We start from the raw sequence: 18,025 nt of genomic DNA on the forward strand, positions 1-18,025 counted from the left end.
CTCATCCTCCTTCATGAGTTGCAGACTCTGATTTCATAGTGCTCGGATCTCTACTGCATTAACTGTGGGGAGTGTTTTCAGTGGGTGGGTACATCCTCACAAGTTCGAAGGGGAGCAACTAGCAGAGTGTCCCCAAATTTGTGGGACCCAGTCACTCAGATTAAATAACTGTTGTAGCCTCACGTCTCCCAACCTTAATCATCTCCCTACTCTCAAGATGACATTTGCCTAATGCTGGCACACTGGACGGGAGCGTGACTGAGCGTGAAGTACAGGTCCACAGGGGAGAAAGGATTGTTGCACAGAACCCACAGTGGAGAAAATACTGTTGCACAGGTCCCATGGTGGAGAAAAGACTATTGGCAAGGAATGTTTTACTGGGCTTAAATTGGAGAAACCTTTGTTGCATATTGTTAGAGATTAGTGTTGCACAGAGACCTCAATGGAGAAACGATTGTTGCACAGGGTCCACACTGGTGAGTATATAGTTGCACAGAGCTATTGGTGGAGAAACGCTTTTTATACATTGCATGGTATAGAGATGGATTGTTTCACAGGAGCCAACGTGGAAAAATAATGTTGTAGAGGGCCCAGGACTACCTACTGGGCTCGTCCCGGAGAAAAGATTGTTTCACATGACCAGTAATGGAGACAAGATTGTTGCACAGAGCCCACGTTGTAGAAAATGTTGTTGCACAGTGCCCAGAGTGGAGAAAAGATTTTTGCACAGTGCCATGCGTGAGGGAAAGATTGCTGCGCAGAGCCCACATTTAACAAAAAGATTTTTTCACAGACACTGAGAAAAGATTGTTGTTTAACGCTCACATTGGAGAAAAGTTGATTGTACAGGGCCCGACTGAAGAACGGATTGTTGCAGTGTTCACAGTGGAAAAGACTGAGAAAACATTGATGCAGGGCATTATGGTGGATAAAAGATGGTTACACAGGCACCTTAGTTGAGAAAGGATTGTCGAACAGAGGCCGCACTGGAGATAAGATTCTTGCACAAGCCTCGTGGTGGCGAAAATAATGGTGCACGTGCACCACAGCTGAGAACAGATTGGTATATGGAGCCCACAGTTGAGAAACTAGTGTTGCTCAGGCACCACAGTGGATGAATTATTGTTGCACTGGAGAAAACATTGTGCCACAGGCAACCTGGGGGAGAAAATTTGATACACTGCGTCCGTGGAGGAGAAAACATTGCCGTACAGAGCTGGCACTGCAGAAAATATTGTTGCATGGGGCCCATTGTACAGGAAATATGTTAATGCCAAACACATGAAATGTTAAATTTTTCTTGCAGGATTGCAAAGATCCAGTGGGTTGTGAGGTCGATCAATGTCACGGTTATGGTCACAGGGCCAATTAGTTGGAGCAAAGGGTTGATGAACGGCAATGAAGCACAGAGGATTTATGGGATGGGATAGATACATCGCTGAGAACTGAGAATGTGCTCGTATGCATGGCCGAGCATGGCCAATCTAGAGGAATATTTTATTGGACCACCGGGACACGTTTTGTAAAGGTTCTGCTGCATGGGGCTAATCAACGAAAGCGTTGTGTGGCCTAGGGATCAATGCATATGAAGCTGACCATTGGCAGCGCTGCACTCGGAGGCAATCAGGAAGAACATTTGCAGAGGGATGACCATGAGGATGTTTTATTACACAAGATCAATCACTGAAAATGTTTTGTAGCTGAGGATCAGTGACTGAGCATGCTTTGGAGAAGAGTGCGGGTACTGAGAATTTTTTGTTACTGGTTGTCAATGACTGGCTATGCTTTTGTTACTAAATCCAAATGACTGAGCATGCGTTGGCGTAGAGGGCAGTTACTGTGAATGTTTTGCTGCTGATTGTAATTGACTGAGCATGCCTTGGTGCAGATCACTGGACATATTTGATGTACATGGAAGATATCTCCGTGTGTTGCAGCGCTGGGCGGTGTTTGCGAGTGTATCTTTTGGCAGTGCCAATTACTGGGACTGTTTTGGCGCAGAAAGTTGAACACCGACAACATGTTGTTGCACATTGCTGTTCACAGGGCGTGGGAATGCACAGACCTGACCATTCCGAGTGCCCAGATGCGACCATGTGATCACTCATACTTTATGCACAAGGCTGATCTTCAAAACTGCACCAGATTCTTTACTTTAGTATGTGCTGAAACTCTGCAGACCCTACTCACTTATTGGTGACTAAATGCACTAGGACAGTCCAGTTGTAATGTGTTCGTGGGACACTAACCCCCTTTCCAGCCACCCTCTAGTCTACACCCGAATCTCACTCCTGACACCTGCACCCCATGGGGAGACCGCCCTGAACACATGGGATTCTTCAAGAGAAGCTCCTGCTCTCTGCCCCTCATCAGACGCAAGAATGCAGCAGGCAGGTCACAGGGTCGAGTCCTTCATGACCACAAACAGGCCATTAGTGTGGGAAGCTACAGGCCCTGGCCCTGTTAACTTTGGGATCCTAACCCTGTGCTGCGGAGGGCGGGAGAGGGGTACAGCTAAACTCCACCCTTCTCTATTCATCCTCACCCTCCTTTTACTCATTCTCACCTCCTGTAAACAAGCATTTCTATAAATCACACTACTCCTGTGGGGATTCTGCATACCTTTGTTTTTATTGTGCTGGGGCGCTCTTTAAAGAACTCAGCCCACAGATCAAAAGAACTTTACGCGCCATTTCAACTACAATCAGTTAAATGCTGTTCAGATTTGTAGAAATTGAGCCTTTATTAAAGATCAGCAGGCAGAAGGAGTGTAGCTATATTTTTTCATTGAAAGAACTTTATTAAAGGAGAGTTGTGGTTATCTACTCCTAAAACAAAGTTAGAAAAAAATATAAAAGAGAGTCTTCCCCTAAAAAGGCTAATATAAATTGACGTCATTATTACGAAACAAAACTTCACACTCGTTGGAACGCGACAGTTAAGGGGCAGCGTAGACATAACCCCCCATCTCAATGCGTCAAGAACCTGGGTCGACACTATTGTAACCATCTGAGAAAGAGTCATTTTGAACATGTCGTATTTTGACTTTAACTAGTTCAGCTCCCTGCGTTGCTCCCCGGTTTGTGTTCTGGTCCGAGCTGCAGTACCGTGGGTGCTTGAGCCTGCTGAGCTGCTGATAGTGCCATAGTCTCCCAAAAGTAGGTTACAAAAGTCACAGGGGCTGGGCAGCGGGAGGCAGAGCCAGGGTAGGACTGGCACTGAAAATAGGCCCGATCATCAAATTAACAGGGGCCCCCATTAGCAAGCAGATCTAAAAAATAAAAAAACTCACCATATTTGCAAATTATGGAAGTTCTAAATAGTAAAGACAAGCTGAGTTAGTGGTTTGCAAGGTATGGGAGAATGCATGCATTTCTGCTTGCAGTGTTTGTTGTAATCAACAGTAAAAATTGTCAACCAGACTGTAAAACAGGCATACAAACAGCCACAAAAAGCAGCCCTTATAATGATCTTTGAGGGTAGCCCTTCGGGCACTGCAAAATTGTCCTATAGACCAGTCTGACCCGAAACAGAGCAGACCCAGAGATTCCAATACACCCATGAATCTAGCAGTGACAACTAGTGGCTGGTGACCCTTGGCATGGGGTGAGACCCTGGAGAGGCAGACAGTAAGGCATCCATGCTCCGGCGACACCTAGTGGTGGTATGTCTTGGGAGAGGGAGTCTTTACATCTTTAGTAGTTCATAAAGTGTTTCGACCATCAGACTTTGCTCCAGCTGTCTTCTCGTCTGCCTGTGCCCGTCACAGCGCAGAACTTTCTTTCAACGCATACGTGTAATAGTAACCAAATACATCCCTGTTAACGAAGGTGAAACAAGAGGAGGACTGGGAGGGCGGGGGTGGGGGAGGGTTAGGGAGTAAATATAGGTTAGTGGAGAGTTGAGAAAGTGTCCTCTTTCAGACTGATAGTCGAATTCTTGTTAATCCCAGGAGGTCATCCCCATCGAGAGAGAGAAAAATTAAAGAGTTTATGAAAACCCTCAGTTCTCTGATCACCGGAAATGAATATCATAAATGTGCGGTGGTTCGATGAGGATAGCTTCCAAATCCTAAAGCACACATTAAATCACTACAGTAAACACAAAATGCATGTCATACCTAGGACGTCAGCAGTGGGCCAGCGTGTGATCACCCAAAATAAATAGCACAAAGTCTGGGCATCTGCCTCTTGATGCTTTGTATGTCTAATATGTGCGGACTCAGTTTCTTTTGTGAAGCCCTTTACAAATGCCATTAAATAAAGATCGAAATATGGAAATGTAAGAGTAGAGAGCTATTACCTTAAATACACATAAGTACGTATGCAATTACTGCTGTGTGACACTGGTGTGGATGGCAATTTGGGGTCAATAGGAATTGCAAAACTGTGTAATAAGATGTATTTTGAATCTAATAATGTACAGTCATTTTTAATAAATAGATATATATGTGCATGTGTGTATATGTAGGTCTTCTTTGACGCTTGCCCAGAATTCAGTCTCCGACCCTCACAAGAGTGGTGTTCTTTCTCTGGTAAGCCACCTGTCCAGATTCACTTTCTTGCAACAATTGGATCACAGGGTTTGAGCTTGCTGATCCATGGATCCTGCAGCGTGAAATCCACATGCATTTCCAACACTTCTTTCTCAAAAACTAGTGGACAGATGTGTTGTGATTGGGTGGTCGCAAACTGAAAGAAAAGTTCTCTTTTTACTTGGTCCCTGAGTCCTGCAAAATGCAATAAAATAAGATCTAGTGGGGCAGGATAGAGGTGAAATAAAAAAAATGTTTTTGGCGGGGATTCCTCGGCCTGCAGTGGTTGTACCCTCAAATATTACCAATCGCGGCCGGCATGAATCGTGGGTTGTGAGGAGGGGGGCGGGGGGAGTCGTGCAGGGAGGTGGTGTGGGTTAATTTAATAAAATTTAAAAAATCTTGCCTTCGGTCCCGGACTCCTGTGTCGCGTCTCCTGCTCTCTGCTCACAGGAAACAGAAGCAGGCAGCCTCCCTCTCTTCCCCTAAGCCAATCACAATGCTGCAATGCCAGCGTTGTGATTGGCTAGGACGCCGTCCTTACAGGCGTCTATGGGGACACCGTTTTCTTCATGCAGGCTGCGCAGCGGCCTACTTGAAGAAAACGGATCGTGCTTTGACTGTTTGGTTGGCCCTGGGGCAGACAAAACAGTCAGTACCCATAACATTGGGCTAAACACACCTCCCTGACCCGCCCCCAACCAGGCATACCCTTCTTCTGCTTTCTCGCACTGCAAGAAAGCAGTGGGGCGACGCTCCGACGCCCACGTGGGGGAGCCGCCCCTGAATATTACTTCACACATGAGATGTTCAGTGACTGCGTTGATAACATCCCTAATGACATTTCAAATGACATCATCGATAACAACACCGTACATGGCGAAGGTGCCAGTTACTTTAGGGTATGAGTTATAGTTACTTGAGATAACTATTACTGCTGAATTTCAGTGGGGTTTTTTAAACGTTTTTACTAACATTTTCACCTACCTATAACGTCCCTTTAACCTTTTTTTTTGTGTGAATTTCTATGGTTTTTAGGTATTTTTAAACTCTCCCTCTCTCACACATATATATGATTGCATTAGTTCTTTCTGACCCATGTGAGCCTCTTTTGTGGTAGAAAGAGTACATTTTGTCACTCCACCTGGCACCCTTTCATTGCCTCAGAGAAGGCTCGTACATAGGATGATACAATGTGGAAGGGAAGGGGATGGTACATGATTCTACGTGATATTAAAGGCCCATCACTGGTACTCTTAAAACCTTGTGCATCTTAGATCCTTAACTGCATCCCGTACAATTATCGCCAGACCCATTCCCCTCTTCCGTGCAGAATAAGACCTCAGCGTAGGCCTGAGAGGCAAACCACACATACCCACTGCGTGTAGGACTCCTTGACATGGGCTCGCCCTCATTCTTTGCCCCTGATGGTATGAGAAGATAAAATCCTCCATCAATCTCTTAGTGTGCACTGCAAACGTTTGTTTACAGTAGGGCAGATGAATGACGAGTGAATAATGCTTGGTTGTAAGAGGATGAGGTTGGAGTTGTATGTTCTCGTGGAAGGCTCTGTAGCAACCCATGACGTTTGGGAATGACAGGATCATCCTGGCCGGCTGCAGCTCATTGGGCAAGGGGTACCCTAATTGTAACAATGGCAAGCGATTCCACGCAGAAAGACAAGATATTCAGGTTTCAGCTGGGTGTTGTGGAAGGAAAAAGTGAAAGAGCGCTATGCGTTATTAAAATCGCCTGAGTAATCATTTCCCCGCTGTCCTTTTCAGAAGACTATACTTGGTATGATGTAATAATTTCACGATTATTAATTTCGCAGTCTTAACCAAAGCACGGACAAGCGAGTCTCACACCGACAAATTACAGCAGATTTTCAGATTAACTGTTTCCGTTGTGATCTACAAAGAAAGTATTCCTCTGGTCTGTGCATAGCCGGTATAAATGTTTCCTCAAATAATACATTTTGTTTTCGTTATCTCATGTCACATTTTCTTCTTTTCCTTTGTGTTTGCTATTTTTATTTTCCTCTCTCCGCTAATTTGTTGTGGGAGTGTTTTTCCCCCTAAATCAGGATGTTGAAAATGAAAGTATTATTGTGTTAGTAATTCCTCGTTCCTGCTGAGAGTACTTTTGGCGAGAAGAAAGTAGATTATAATTTTGGAACATGGGTATTTTGCCTGTAATATTTACTTTATTCGTAAATGGCTAATTTATATATAGAAAAAAGATGCTTTTTACATTGAAAGCCAGCTTTTGATCACACAGTGATTGGAGACCTCCTCGTTGTGTCAAGGCACTGCTGTTGCCACTGATTTAAACACATCAGCAGACGAGCGAACGAGTTGAGGGAATTACGGGATTGTAGAGTATGGTATCCCATTTTGCCATATTTATGGTATCCGTACATGCGGGCAAAGAAGGAACTTTCAAAGTAGCACTGAGACGGGGCTTAGGCTTTACTCGAATGCTAGTTAACTCGAGTACACAATTTGATCAGGGTCCAGTTGTGTGCTTCCACTGAAAAGAGTGCTTGTGTTGCACTTATTGGGGTGTGTCAAAGTTTATAATCGATACTACAGGACTGAGTTGGTTAAGGTGGCAAGCCAGGGATCAAGACTTTAGACCGTACCAGTTTATTATGAAATATTACGATACAGACAGTAGACTTGACAAATTTATAATGAAAACTATAGGTTAATTTAAATTCATTTGAAGGTGGATTGGTATTACCTTGTATGAAAGCCTGCAGATAAGTCTTTTGTTACACAGAATGTGACAGACCTCTGTAGTGGGTATGGGTTTTGGTGCTACTTCTCCCCTATGACGACCATGGATATTAAAGATTTTTTGTGAGATAATCTATGTTAGGCCTTTCTAGGAGAGTTAGTATTTTGCTTACCATCTTTGTAATTTTACACCTGTGTGCCTGATGGTGCCTTGTGGGGCAGCTGATGCCCAAAACAGTGGGCCTGGTTGTGGTGACCAGTTTGAGCCTGATTGATGCACTGGTGATGCACTGGTAAACGTTATGTCCTGTGCCATATGTTTGATCTGCTTATTATGAAAAGCGATGTCAAAGGCAGTAGGCCTAGCTTATTTTTTCTTGAAAGGATTTGTTTAAGCCAGTAGGCCTTTAAAGGTGAGCTGTTACTCATTGTTACAGGCTATAGACTAGTGATTTGTACATTTAATCTCACAGATTACTGTAGTGGACAAGGTATTTGGTGTCCAATACCCAATCTGATAAACCCTGCTGGTTTTCACTGTGATGATTATCGTTGGAGCGTATTGAGACGGGCTGTGTATGAATTTACAAACTGTACTTTTCTACACTTGAATAGGCCTGCGTTGGGTGTGGTGTCAAGCCAATGGTATGGGCTAATGGCCTTATCAGATCCCTGGGAAAAGTTCTGCCAGACTGCATAGGTTTCATCTGTTTACTATGAAACGTTATGAGAAAGCATGTAGGTTTGACTTGCCTATTGTGAAAAGCATGTGCTACAGACTTTTAAAGGTGAATTGTGATTACACTGTGCTAAAGTGAATTGTGATTACACTGTGCTAAGGCCTGTAGGCAGATATTTTGTTACCATGGCATTGTAGGGAAGGATCTTGGTGTCGGTTTGCTCTTTGATGAACTCGAGGGGTAGAAGATGTGCATTCTTGCTAGAATCTCTTAGGAAGGGCTAACATGCTTAGCTGTTCACCAAGATCTTGTATTATGAAAAAATAAATATTACATGCATCCAAATATAAATATAAATATCCATGTAGATACTCAGGGGGTCTTTAGACCAGCCCTCTCTGCGATTGGTCTATCTGAGTGTCATTTACAGTCCACTTCCATCCATGATAGCATTCTGGATGGGTAATGCTTCTGTCCGCATCAGTCATTGGCTCTGTTACCGTGTGAATGACGACAAACAAACGGAGTCAACTCCCGGGGAGTGCTTGGCTTCACTGACTGACCACATCATGTAACGTACTTCAGAATTTAATGACTGCCCTTTCAGAGCCTTCGGGTTTTGAGCAAATTGATGTGAAGAATGTGAAGCCGTGCTTGGCCCCTCACGTGGCTAAATATTTCTGTGATGGCGTCTTAACAGTTTATGTTAATGCCATGTTCCAAGACACTGAATATTTTAGGAAGAGAAACATTCCTACTTCATGAAATCCTTGCGTAAGTCACATCAATTCTTAGAAATCTGGCAGCAGTGCCCTGTTCTAATTGGACTGCTCTGGCAAAAGAAAGTGACTTACTGAGATCATGTCTGTTAAGGAATTGCACCCAGGGACGGTTGCTTGCTTAACAATACCGTTTCCTTCACACACCGATGGCAACTATCCCAGTCCAGTAGCAGAAACTTGGAATGAGTATATATTTTTAGCTCCTTGCAGCAAAACGCATACTACCCCCTCTCAGCACTATATCGATGGATTTTTTTTTTCTTCTCTCGGAACCAAAACACATACAGCTTACAGGAGCTGTGGAACACACGTTTTGACTGTGGAAAGAGAACGGTTTCACTTCATCTATTCCTGGCAGAAGCGTAAAATAGCGTTAAGTTCCAGGGCCAGTGTCCCTTTAAGCAGGGCCCAGTTTAACGACCTCCCGTTTCTGTCTAGGAATCTGCGGTCTTATGAAAGACACGCGAGCCTATGGAATGCCATATCTCTTTACTGCTATTGTAGTAGAAGTAAATGAGACCAGAGCCGGACTGTAGTAGAATCAAGAGTGAATATTTATTTCTGGAATGTATGTCCTAACGAAGAAGGGGACCCACAGCATGGAGTGCTGCTCCGAGCGTAGAGCCTGCATTTCCAGGGGAATGTGGGCGTCACTGGGCACATTTCTGGGCCCACATGAACCCCAATGATCTAGCAATCGGGACCAAAGGGCCCCACCAACACCCCCACGAGATCACAACACAAACTCGAAGGACGCAGACTCCTGGCACTCTGAGGCTTCTTTCTCTTCTTACTCTCTATCCTTTCCCCTTTCATTCATTCCTATTCTCTTAACGGGGCAGTGGAGAGGGGGGGGGGGGGGGGCAACCAACCATGTATACTGTGTAACTGTATTCCCAAAATGCACAGCCAGTGTGGGTTGCCACACTGTAACGACAAAGCGTTGATGATTATATGTAAAAAAAAAATCAATAACAAATTGTTGAAATTAAAAAAAAGAAAGCCACAGTGAAACATTCTAGAAGGTTGAAGAACGGAAAAGAATAGAGAGAATTAAAGGGAAAGGAGCAGTAAGAAGGAAAGAGAAAAGAACAGATAAGATAGGAGTGCACTATCCTGCTGAGTAGCACAAAAACCCTACAGATTGATGTCACAGTGACGAGTGATGTCATAAAGCAAGCAGTGGATGAAAGGAAACTCCAGTCGTGTTTCTTCAGGCTGGGGACAACAGCACGGACACTCGCCATGAACTAGGAAACTGCAATCAAGGAAGACCACTGAACGGAGACGTGCGAAGGACCCAGTTTACCAAAAATGGAGTAAAATCTGCTTATTCTCAACTTGGCCTTAGACCACTCTTTTTTGTATGTTCTGAAATGTAAGGAAGTGATAGATTTCCAGGACTTCTCTTGTTGCTGTTGATGTCTCTCTCAGGAATTGTCCACAAATGGACAGTCTGCCGATGTAGGCTCAGGGGAAATGTTCCTTCTCTTTTCTGCCCTCTCTCTGCTTGGAAATTACCACCCTAAGGCCTGTATTTACTACTAAAGATAGATTTGGAGGTAGGGTGGTGAATGCCGTTGGTGTTGTCTGTTAATGCGTGTCATCTAAGTACTGACTTTATAACTTATTGGTTTAGAAGAAGGTGAAATTACTTGCGCAGGTTTCGTGCAACAATAAACATGTTAATTAAGATAACTCTGGTAATTGGTATTTCTACTGGTGAGAGATCAGTATTTTGTCTAGTGGCAGTTTTGACTCCTCATAAAGTAGCGCAGACGGTGCAAAGAACGTGTACCATGCAGATCACAGTACTGCGTGGGAGTGAACTATGAATGGCGCTACAAAAAATTAAATGTACGTCAGAGAGCGGCTATGGAGAGATGAGGGGCATGTTGTACGTTGATCTCCTTGTTTTGCTGCTCAGCCTGTATGAATGTGTATTGGAATGTTAGAATGTTGATGTGAGAGCAGAATGTTGGTGTGCCTGGTTGTGAGAGATTAGGCAGTTGGTGACTGAGGGCTGAGCAGATAAGAACCTGCTCCTGGTGGGGCCTTGAATTATACTTGAATATACCATCTTCCATCTATACTTGAATAAACCTCTACATGAAACTTACCTCAAGACTACGTCTGGAGTTCCTACCATTCATCTTTATTACAGGGCACTGTTGTAGATTGGTTGTAAGGGGATTCAGGAAGGAGGTGGTCATGGAGGGATCCAAAAAAGTCAGTCGCACTGGGCGCCACCGGTGCTAAAGCCTGCCTTTCCAACATTGCCATTGATCACTACATGCCCCTCCCCTCCCCCTGTGGAACTTGGATTTTCACACCCCTCACCTGAATTACAATTATCAAAAATTGGGCCCCCTGGTGGAATTTCCACAGTCGTAAATTTTCTTTGCACCCATAAATATCAGCCAGACCCAGATTGTGTGAATCCAGGGGCGCACAATGACGGTGCACTGAGTGCTTCAGCCGCCCCAAACCGGGTCAGTTGCCCTGGACTGTGTTGGGACAGCTGGCCGGTATATAGTTCTAACAACATCGCTCTCGCGCCCATACAGTCTTTGTCAGCACAACAAGCGAGCTTCTCTTTTCTTTTGTGTCTGCTTTAACCTTCATGCCCACCTGTTGGAAACCAGGACGAACCCACAACATGTTGTAGCCGCAAAGAGTAGGGATTTGAGGACAGCGTGGACTTTCCTAGTTTTATGGGTAGTACCTGTAGATTCCAGACACTTGTTTTTAGAACCCAAATACTCCAGGTTAGTATTCTAGGTTTCAAATGGCTGCAGATAGTATCATGAGGGTGGACACAACGCTGCCTTTTGGCAAGGTTCATGCTATAGAAGTGCCATATACATGCATAGACATACACACAAGTCGGCTTTGTTGCATGTCAGAAAGTAAATTCACTGCAGGTTGAGAGTTTAAACCAGTGTGTAGTATTTTGACCTTTGTCCTTGCTGTACAACTGACTGTATTGTTTTGCCTTCACAGCCCGAAAACCTAAAAGAAGGCCTCTCCCTAAAGGGCTGCTGATGATCTGAAACATTCCATCTCCTCCTCGATTTAAAGAAGACCCTCATGTTGTAAGCAGCCCAAAATGTTCAACCTCATAAAAAAAGACAAAGATGGGTCGCGGAGAGAGAAAAAGAAAGAGAAAAAAGAGAGAATGTCAGCAGACGAGCTGAAAAGCTTGGAGGAGATAAGCATGCGACGGGGGTTCTTTCACATCAGTCGGTCCTCCAAACGGGATTCCAAAGCCCGACTGGAAATTTCCAACCCGATCCCCATCAAGGTGGCCAGCAGCTCTGAGCTTCATCTGACGGACATCGACTCGGATAGCATTAGCAACAGAGGGAGTATCATCTTGGACTCTGGGCATCTGAGCACAGCTAGCTCCAGTGACGACTTGAAGACAACGGAGGAGGTGAATTTCAGAGGTTCTGTGCTCCAGCGGGCTGCCAAGTTTGGCTCCCTGGCAAAGCAGAACTCCCAGTCACAGATGGCTCAGATAGTGAAGAGGTTTTCCTTCTCCCAGAAGAGCAGAGATGAGAGCCTGTCTGAGACCTCCACCCCCTCCGAGCATTCGGCTGCACCGTCCCCCCAGGTGGAAATCCGTGTCTTCGACACTCAGGCCCGTGAACTCAATTTAACCAAAGTTCAATCTCAGCCACCACCTAGAGTCAAGGTGCCTGACGTGGTGGGTAAAACTTTTCCTGCTGACTTGAAACTTCCCCCTGTGTTGCCACCTCAACCCCCAGAGCCTAGGGAACTGGAGCTTCAAAGAAGAAAAACTGGTGACTTTGGCTTCTCTTTGCGCAGGACCACCATGTTAGACCGAGGAGCCGATGGGCAAGTCTACAGGAGGGTGGTCCACTTTGCCGAGCCTGGAGCCGGCACCAAGGACCTGGCCTTGGGACTAGTGCCAGGGGACCGGTTGGTGGAAATCAACGGCCGGAACGTTGAGAGCAAAGCTCGGGATGAGATTGTGGAAATGATCCGTCAGTCTGGGGACACCGTGAGGCTGAAGGTGCAGCCAATTCTGGAGCTGGGCGAGCTGAGCCGTTGCTGGTTGAGGAGTAGTGAGGGGCTGCGGAAAGAGGCTTTTGATGTGAGTATTAATGCTGTGACAGATCTGTATTGATACAAGGGCATGCAACCATAAATTGATGATTGTCAGGTTGACTATTTAGCCCTTTTTCAGAGGTATGATGGCAAAACTCTACAGTTACAAGCCTAGGGGATGTTGTTTGAGGGCAGTCATAATGATCTGTCCTTAACGATATGTTGTCTCTCGAAGAAATTAAAGTTGTACACTAATACTTTGGAAGCACCAGTGTTTGACATACAGATTTGGCAGCAGAACTCAGCTGGAAACTACTTAACCTTGAATCAAACAATATATTGGTATATTCAAGCAGAAAGGTCATGTATTTCTCCAGAAGTAGACTTCATGTGTTTCGTATTCCACATGGAGGCTGTCTTTTTCTCATTAAATTAATAGATTGGGCAGAGTAATGTGGAACGGGGTGTGGCCCATGCTACTTATTGAATGAGGCACTGACACAAGCAAATTTGGGTGAGATTTGATCACATTCAACTGCTTAGAAATGGGCCATCTCTGGAGAAAAGAAACCTCCAGCTCTTTTTTTACCCAGCACTGCATCCCCATCAACAAGGACAGCATAATGTTGCTTCATTAGAAGATGTCTGGTTTGTTTATAAGACCACAGTGAGATCATTCTCTAGGTGATCCGTTAAATTTACATTTATTTGTTGTAAACCCCAACATCTGAAAGCATCTCTGTGTGTTAACTTTCACTGTATACTAGCACAGTATTTCCCCGGGCTCAGCTGCTGCCCCTGGCGGTGCCAGGATTCCGAAGTCTTGCAACAACGCTGGCACTGTTATGGTGGCATCTACATCACAAGTGGGTGTTGTAATAACCCTCTTCCATCCCCACAACATCATTAGCGGATGTCTGTTTACAAGGAATGTATCTTGTTGGCAGCTGCATGTTTGCTGTTATCTTTTTGGTGCTGTTGTGAGAAATGTGATTGGCACGTCTTTATCCAAATCTTAAGCTATTGGGTCCTTTCTTTGTTAAATTGAGACCAGGAGAAGGAGAATGGCGTATCTCTGTTAGAGGAGCTGGATCCTGAAGAGAGGGGGGTCTCCTGCAGGGTCCACAATAAATAGTGGGTTGGAGAAGCTCCCTACAGGCCTCAAGGTAAAGCACACAGGCGCAAGAGGTGATAGGGAGCTCACAGAATCAAGTCATGCAAGTACAGGGGTGAATGAGACCCTTGGTGATCAGCCTCTTGGTGATCAGTTACTCTGTTGGTTTCTGCCCCCCTTGTGTCCTCCACTCATGGTCCTGGCTGACTGCTGGGCCTGGGTACCACTGTGTCTGCCCCACGGTTGCACGTATGGCCTTGAAGAGGTTGGACGGGTGGATCACAGGTGTTGGATGTGAAGGTGCATTTTAAGAAGCCTTGTGTTTGGCATGGTGGTTGAAGAAGAGTTCTGCTCTGAGGCACTAGAGATGGAAGCATTGTCCGTCCCTTGCTCCCTGGCTCTCTGATGCACATCGCTGCCGTAAGGCAATATTGGAAGTACCGACTTTCATTTGTGTCTGTCAGTGTCCCGCAGCAGTATGGCGAACTGTGATACTACATGGCCCAGTTGTTCCACATTCTGTTTTGTGATCCAGTTGTGCTTCATTCAATCTGTTCGGTTGCGCTTATTGTAAATGTATGGCTTGGAGTTTAGATGGAAACATGCACACAACTAAGGTAAGATGTGCAGCTTACCGTACTATTTTACTACTAAACTTTAAGAGTAATGTGATTGTGCTAAATGGTCATGAGAAAGTTTCCAATAAGTTGCACATTTGTCAGTAGTGAGCAAAAGCAGGACGAGTCTGCACTGCAACGTATATGCTCGTGTCTAATGGCGGTTTTCAGTTTTAATGAGTGTAATCACCTGGGTGTTAAGTTAAACATTACTCTGAGTCACATAATGGTGTACTAATAATCTTCACCCTACAAAGTAGGTCAGCATTACCAGATGAATGACATACATATTGTGGCAGTAAAGACTGCAGGAACACTAAAAAGAAAGAAGGCGTGTCCCTGAAGCTGACAGACTCCTTACTGCTTTAACAAATCTAAGCCAACTCACAGTTGTAGTAAAAATTCCTTGATTTTAGTCAGGCTGTGCAATGTGTGTTCTACAGGGAAGTGTTGTACATTACCTAGCAGAAGCAAGCATCCATACCTCATGAAATGCCGGAAATAATTGCAAGAATCAGGCGCAAGCCTGCTTCTGCTTTAATAGCTTTCTGCTGTGGTCCTAAATTCCAATTACAGGACGATCACGGTCACTTTTTTTTTATTCGCTTTCTTTTAATTCAGCACCTTTGTGAACATGTTTACAAAGGTTGTGCAGTGAGGTAAAATATGAATCGCCTAATATTCTATGAGGTCAGATCATTTAGGTGAATAAATATACAATCAGTTCGAAACAATTTATGAAAAAATAAAATTTTAAAAAAGCACAATGAAAGACATTTTTACTTACTATTATTAAACTTTTTTTTTTCAAAGCAATGATTCGTTGATTTTCTAATTATTTTATCTTCTGTTTACATTTTGATGGTTTATATTACGTATTTATGGATTGCAGTCAGCGTCTTCGATTTGAAAGAAGGGGGTAGGTAGGGTGAGCGGGGCAGGAAGGTGTTTTTGTGGCTTCTTAATTATTGTGCTGCAAATCTAAAAGTACATATTTAGAGCAGCGACAACAGGTTTGTAGTGGACAAGGGGTGGGGGACTAGTATTCCTTTTTTGAAATATAACGCTCTACTGTTTTGAAACACAGGAGGTGGAAGTCAGATTGGGTTAAGGTATTGGACCACAGAAGTCCCCCCAGTTTTAAATTGCTCCGGCTGTTATTTACTTTTATATCGGGAGGGAATGTAACGTGTTAGGGTACATATGGGAGTCCTTCCCTATATTTCAGAGTTGAAGTATAATTTGCATTTAATGGGGTAGTGTGAGGTACATGGTGTTCTAGAAGATTGGGTGGTGGGGTGTGCTAAAGGCTGGGTGTCGATTTTTGGATGTTACGGCATCTTGGTAAACTTGGACGTTATTATTTAGAACGGTTGACTGCTTCTAAATTGTAGGCATTATATGTTTCTTTTAATGTTTATTTAAATACATTGGTTCAGCAGATAATATTGAATTTAAAAGGAAAGGAAGCTATGGCGTTTAGCAAACCGAGCGTATTACAATTAAATGCAGAGTATGTAAATATTGGTGTTATTTATTAAAATATCAAAAGTAAGCAGATCATTTGGTGAGGTATTGGGAAGGGGAAGCACAAAGACTTGAGCCGGAGAGGAATAAGGTGGGGAAGCACTGATCAGCTACAAGTGCTCTACAGTTGGGATGTACTACTTACATTATCCACAAATATTAAAGTATGTGTTGCAAAATGTTTTGATGGTGCAATATTGTCCCGTCACTTTCAATATGCTGAGAACTTTGAACCAGTCATCAAAGGGTGGGGGTCTTTTGTCCCATAAGCAAAACAATAAGGGGTAGGCGATAAATAACTCTCAACAGTTGTGTACCAATAACACCATGTATATTTCGCTGGTTACATTGCCATGCAGTTGGTGTTGCTTTCGGTAAAACGTGTGGGATCCTGCAGTGACATACTGCTGCTGGTAAAGCTGAGATAATATTGTAATGCACAAACTTTGGAGGAGGTTAACAGTAGCACCTCCATGCTTAAATGTAGGTGAAAATTCAAGCGTTATTATCAGTGAGTTTAAGACTCTTCCATTCATGTGTACTTTTAGGTGACATTGTAATTGAAATAATGAGCATGGCATACACTTGATAGAGATCGTGGGTCACCCGACCAATAATTTTCATATATATTTTTCGGGCCCATAAATTTCATTTCAACATATTCATTAATCAGATGACCTCACGATTCTACCATCAGTATCCCTGATTCCTTCCTATTGGTTCCAGTGTACCCTACTTACCATCCACCGTTACGGGTACCTATGATCACGATAGATCAGGGAGCTAGCTGTGAAAGAAGGCAGGCAAAATACAAAATACCAAATTCTTATACTTTACTTTGTATTCATTGAAATGACCACTGACAACCGGGAAGGTTTAATAGTTTATCTTAGATTTCAGACTCTGCAATCATACAGTTTATAGGAATAAGGCAATCTATAATCAGAGTAACGAAGAGTACATAACCATAAAGAAAGAGTATACAGGCAACCATTTAAAAGTCTATAATGAGGGAATAAGAAGTAACCAAAACTTGAAATTCAAGGGTGCATACTAAATGCTAGGAATTTTTATGCACGTATCAGAATTTTACCATTGGGACATATTTCATGAGTGAGACTCTAGGGAAACCTATACATCTATAGGAAGGGTAGAAAAGTGGAACACGCTATAGTTCTAACGTTATTACTTCAGTTCAGTATTTAGGAAAATTGTAAAACACATTTAATTCATAAACAGTATGGAAAGATTTGTACTCTAAAAGGTAGGGGAACATAGGAACATGCTATGGAGAATATATACTTTGATTCGTCATATAGTAGATTGCGAAAAGCATGGAAAATTTTACGTATGCAAAGGTATGTCTTTATTGAAGCAAAGACAGAAAAAATAGAAAGGTGCAGTTTCAGAGTTCTTAGCAATATATTTACCTAGAATGGTGTGAAAACCAACCCTGGCCACGGGTCAGTTAAGGACAGGAAAACCCTCAAGGAAGGATACCCCTCAATGGGACAGCAGGTGCAGGATGGACACCCCAAGACAGGACAGGATACCCCAATTAGGATCAGGACAGGACCACCAGGACACGACCAGCACCCGCAGTTCGGAAGCAACGCCTGCGCTCCACCCTCTCTGCAGATATTAGTCAGAACCCCGATTGGGTTAGCGAACCTCCCAGCAAAGTGCTCCGCCAGCACTTAAGGTTAGGAAAACCTTTGAGTCTATGGTCAAATTCGGACAGAGTGCTCCGCAGCACCTCTGTATCAAGTCACCTATTGAGAGCGATGGGTCAGTGACAGGTCAGCTTTTCGGACAAGTCGGACAATTTCTCTAGCTAAACCCAGGCTAGATATACTGTTTTTGGGTCAGTGTACCACCCCCAAATGTTGCAGAGTGTCAGAATCCCCAATTTCGATTGGTCCCAAAGTAGGCTAGGTTAACACACCAATCAGAACA

At 43.9% G+C, this 18,025-nt stretch overlaps 1 protein-coding gene and 1 long non-coding RNA gene across 10 annotated transcripts in view; one reads left to right on the forward strand and one right to left on the reverse strand.

The window, feature by feature from the left end:
- LOC144822475 (uncharacterized) overlaps window positions 1-18,025 on the reverse strand; it is a 185,840-nt gene that overhangs the window by 152,823 nt on the left and 14,992 nt on the right. The window lies entirely within an intron of this gene.
- The window catches only part of MYO18A (myosin XVIIIA), an 864,705-nt gene that overhangs the window by 88,238 nt on the left and 758,442 nt on the right, over window positions 1-18,025 (forward strand). For all 9 annotated transcript variants that reach the window (XM_078680070.1, XM_078680063.1, XM_078680078.1 and 6 more), the window contains exon 2: window positions 11,741-12,857. In XM_078680070.1, the coding sequence (XP_078536196.1) occupies window positions 11,847-12,857 (1,011 nt within the window). In that variant the 5' untranslated portion in view covers window positions 11,741-11,846. The remainder of the gene's footprint in view (window positions 1-11,740; window positions 12,858-18,025) is intronic.

The sequence above is a fragment of the Lissotriton helveticus genome, chromosome 3_1 (assembly GCF_964261635.1).
Source record: "Lissotriton helveticus chromosome 3_1, aLisHel1.1, whole genome shotgun sequence".
NCBI classification, from domain to species: domain Eukaryota; kingdom Metazoa; phylum Chordata; class Amphibia; order Caudata; family Salamandridae; genus Lissotriton; species Lissotriton helveticus.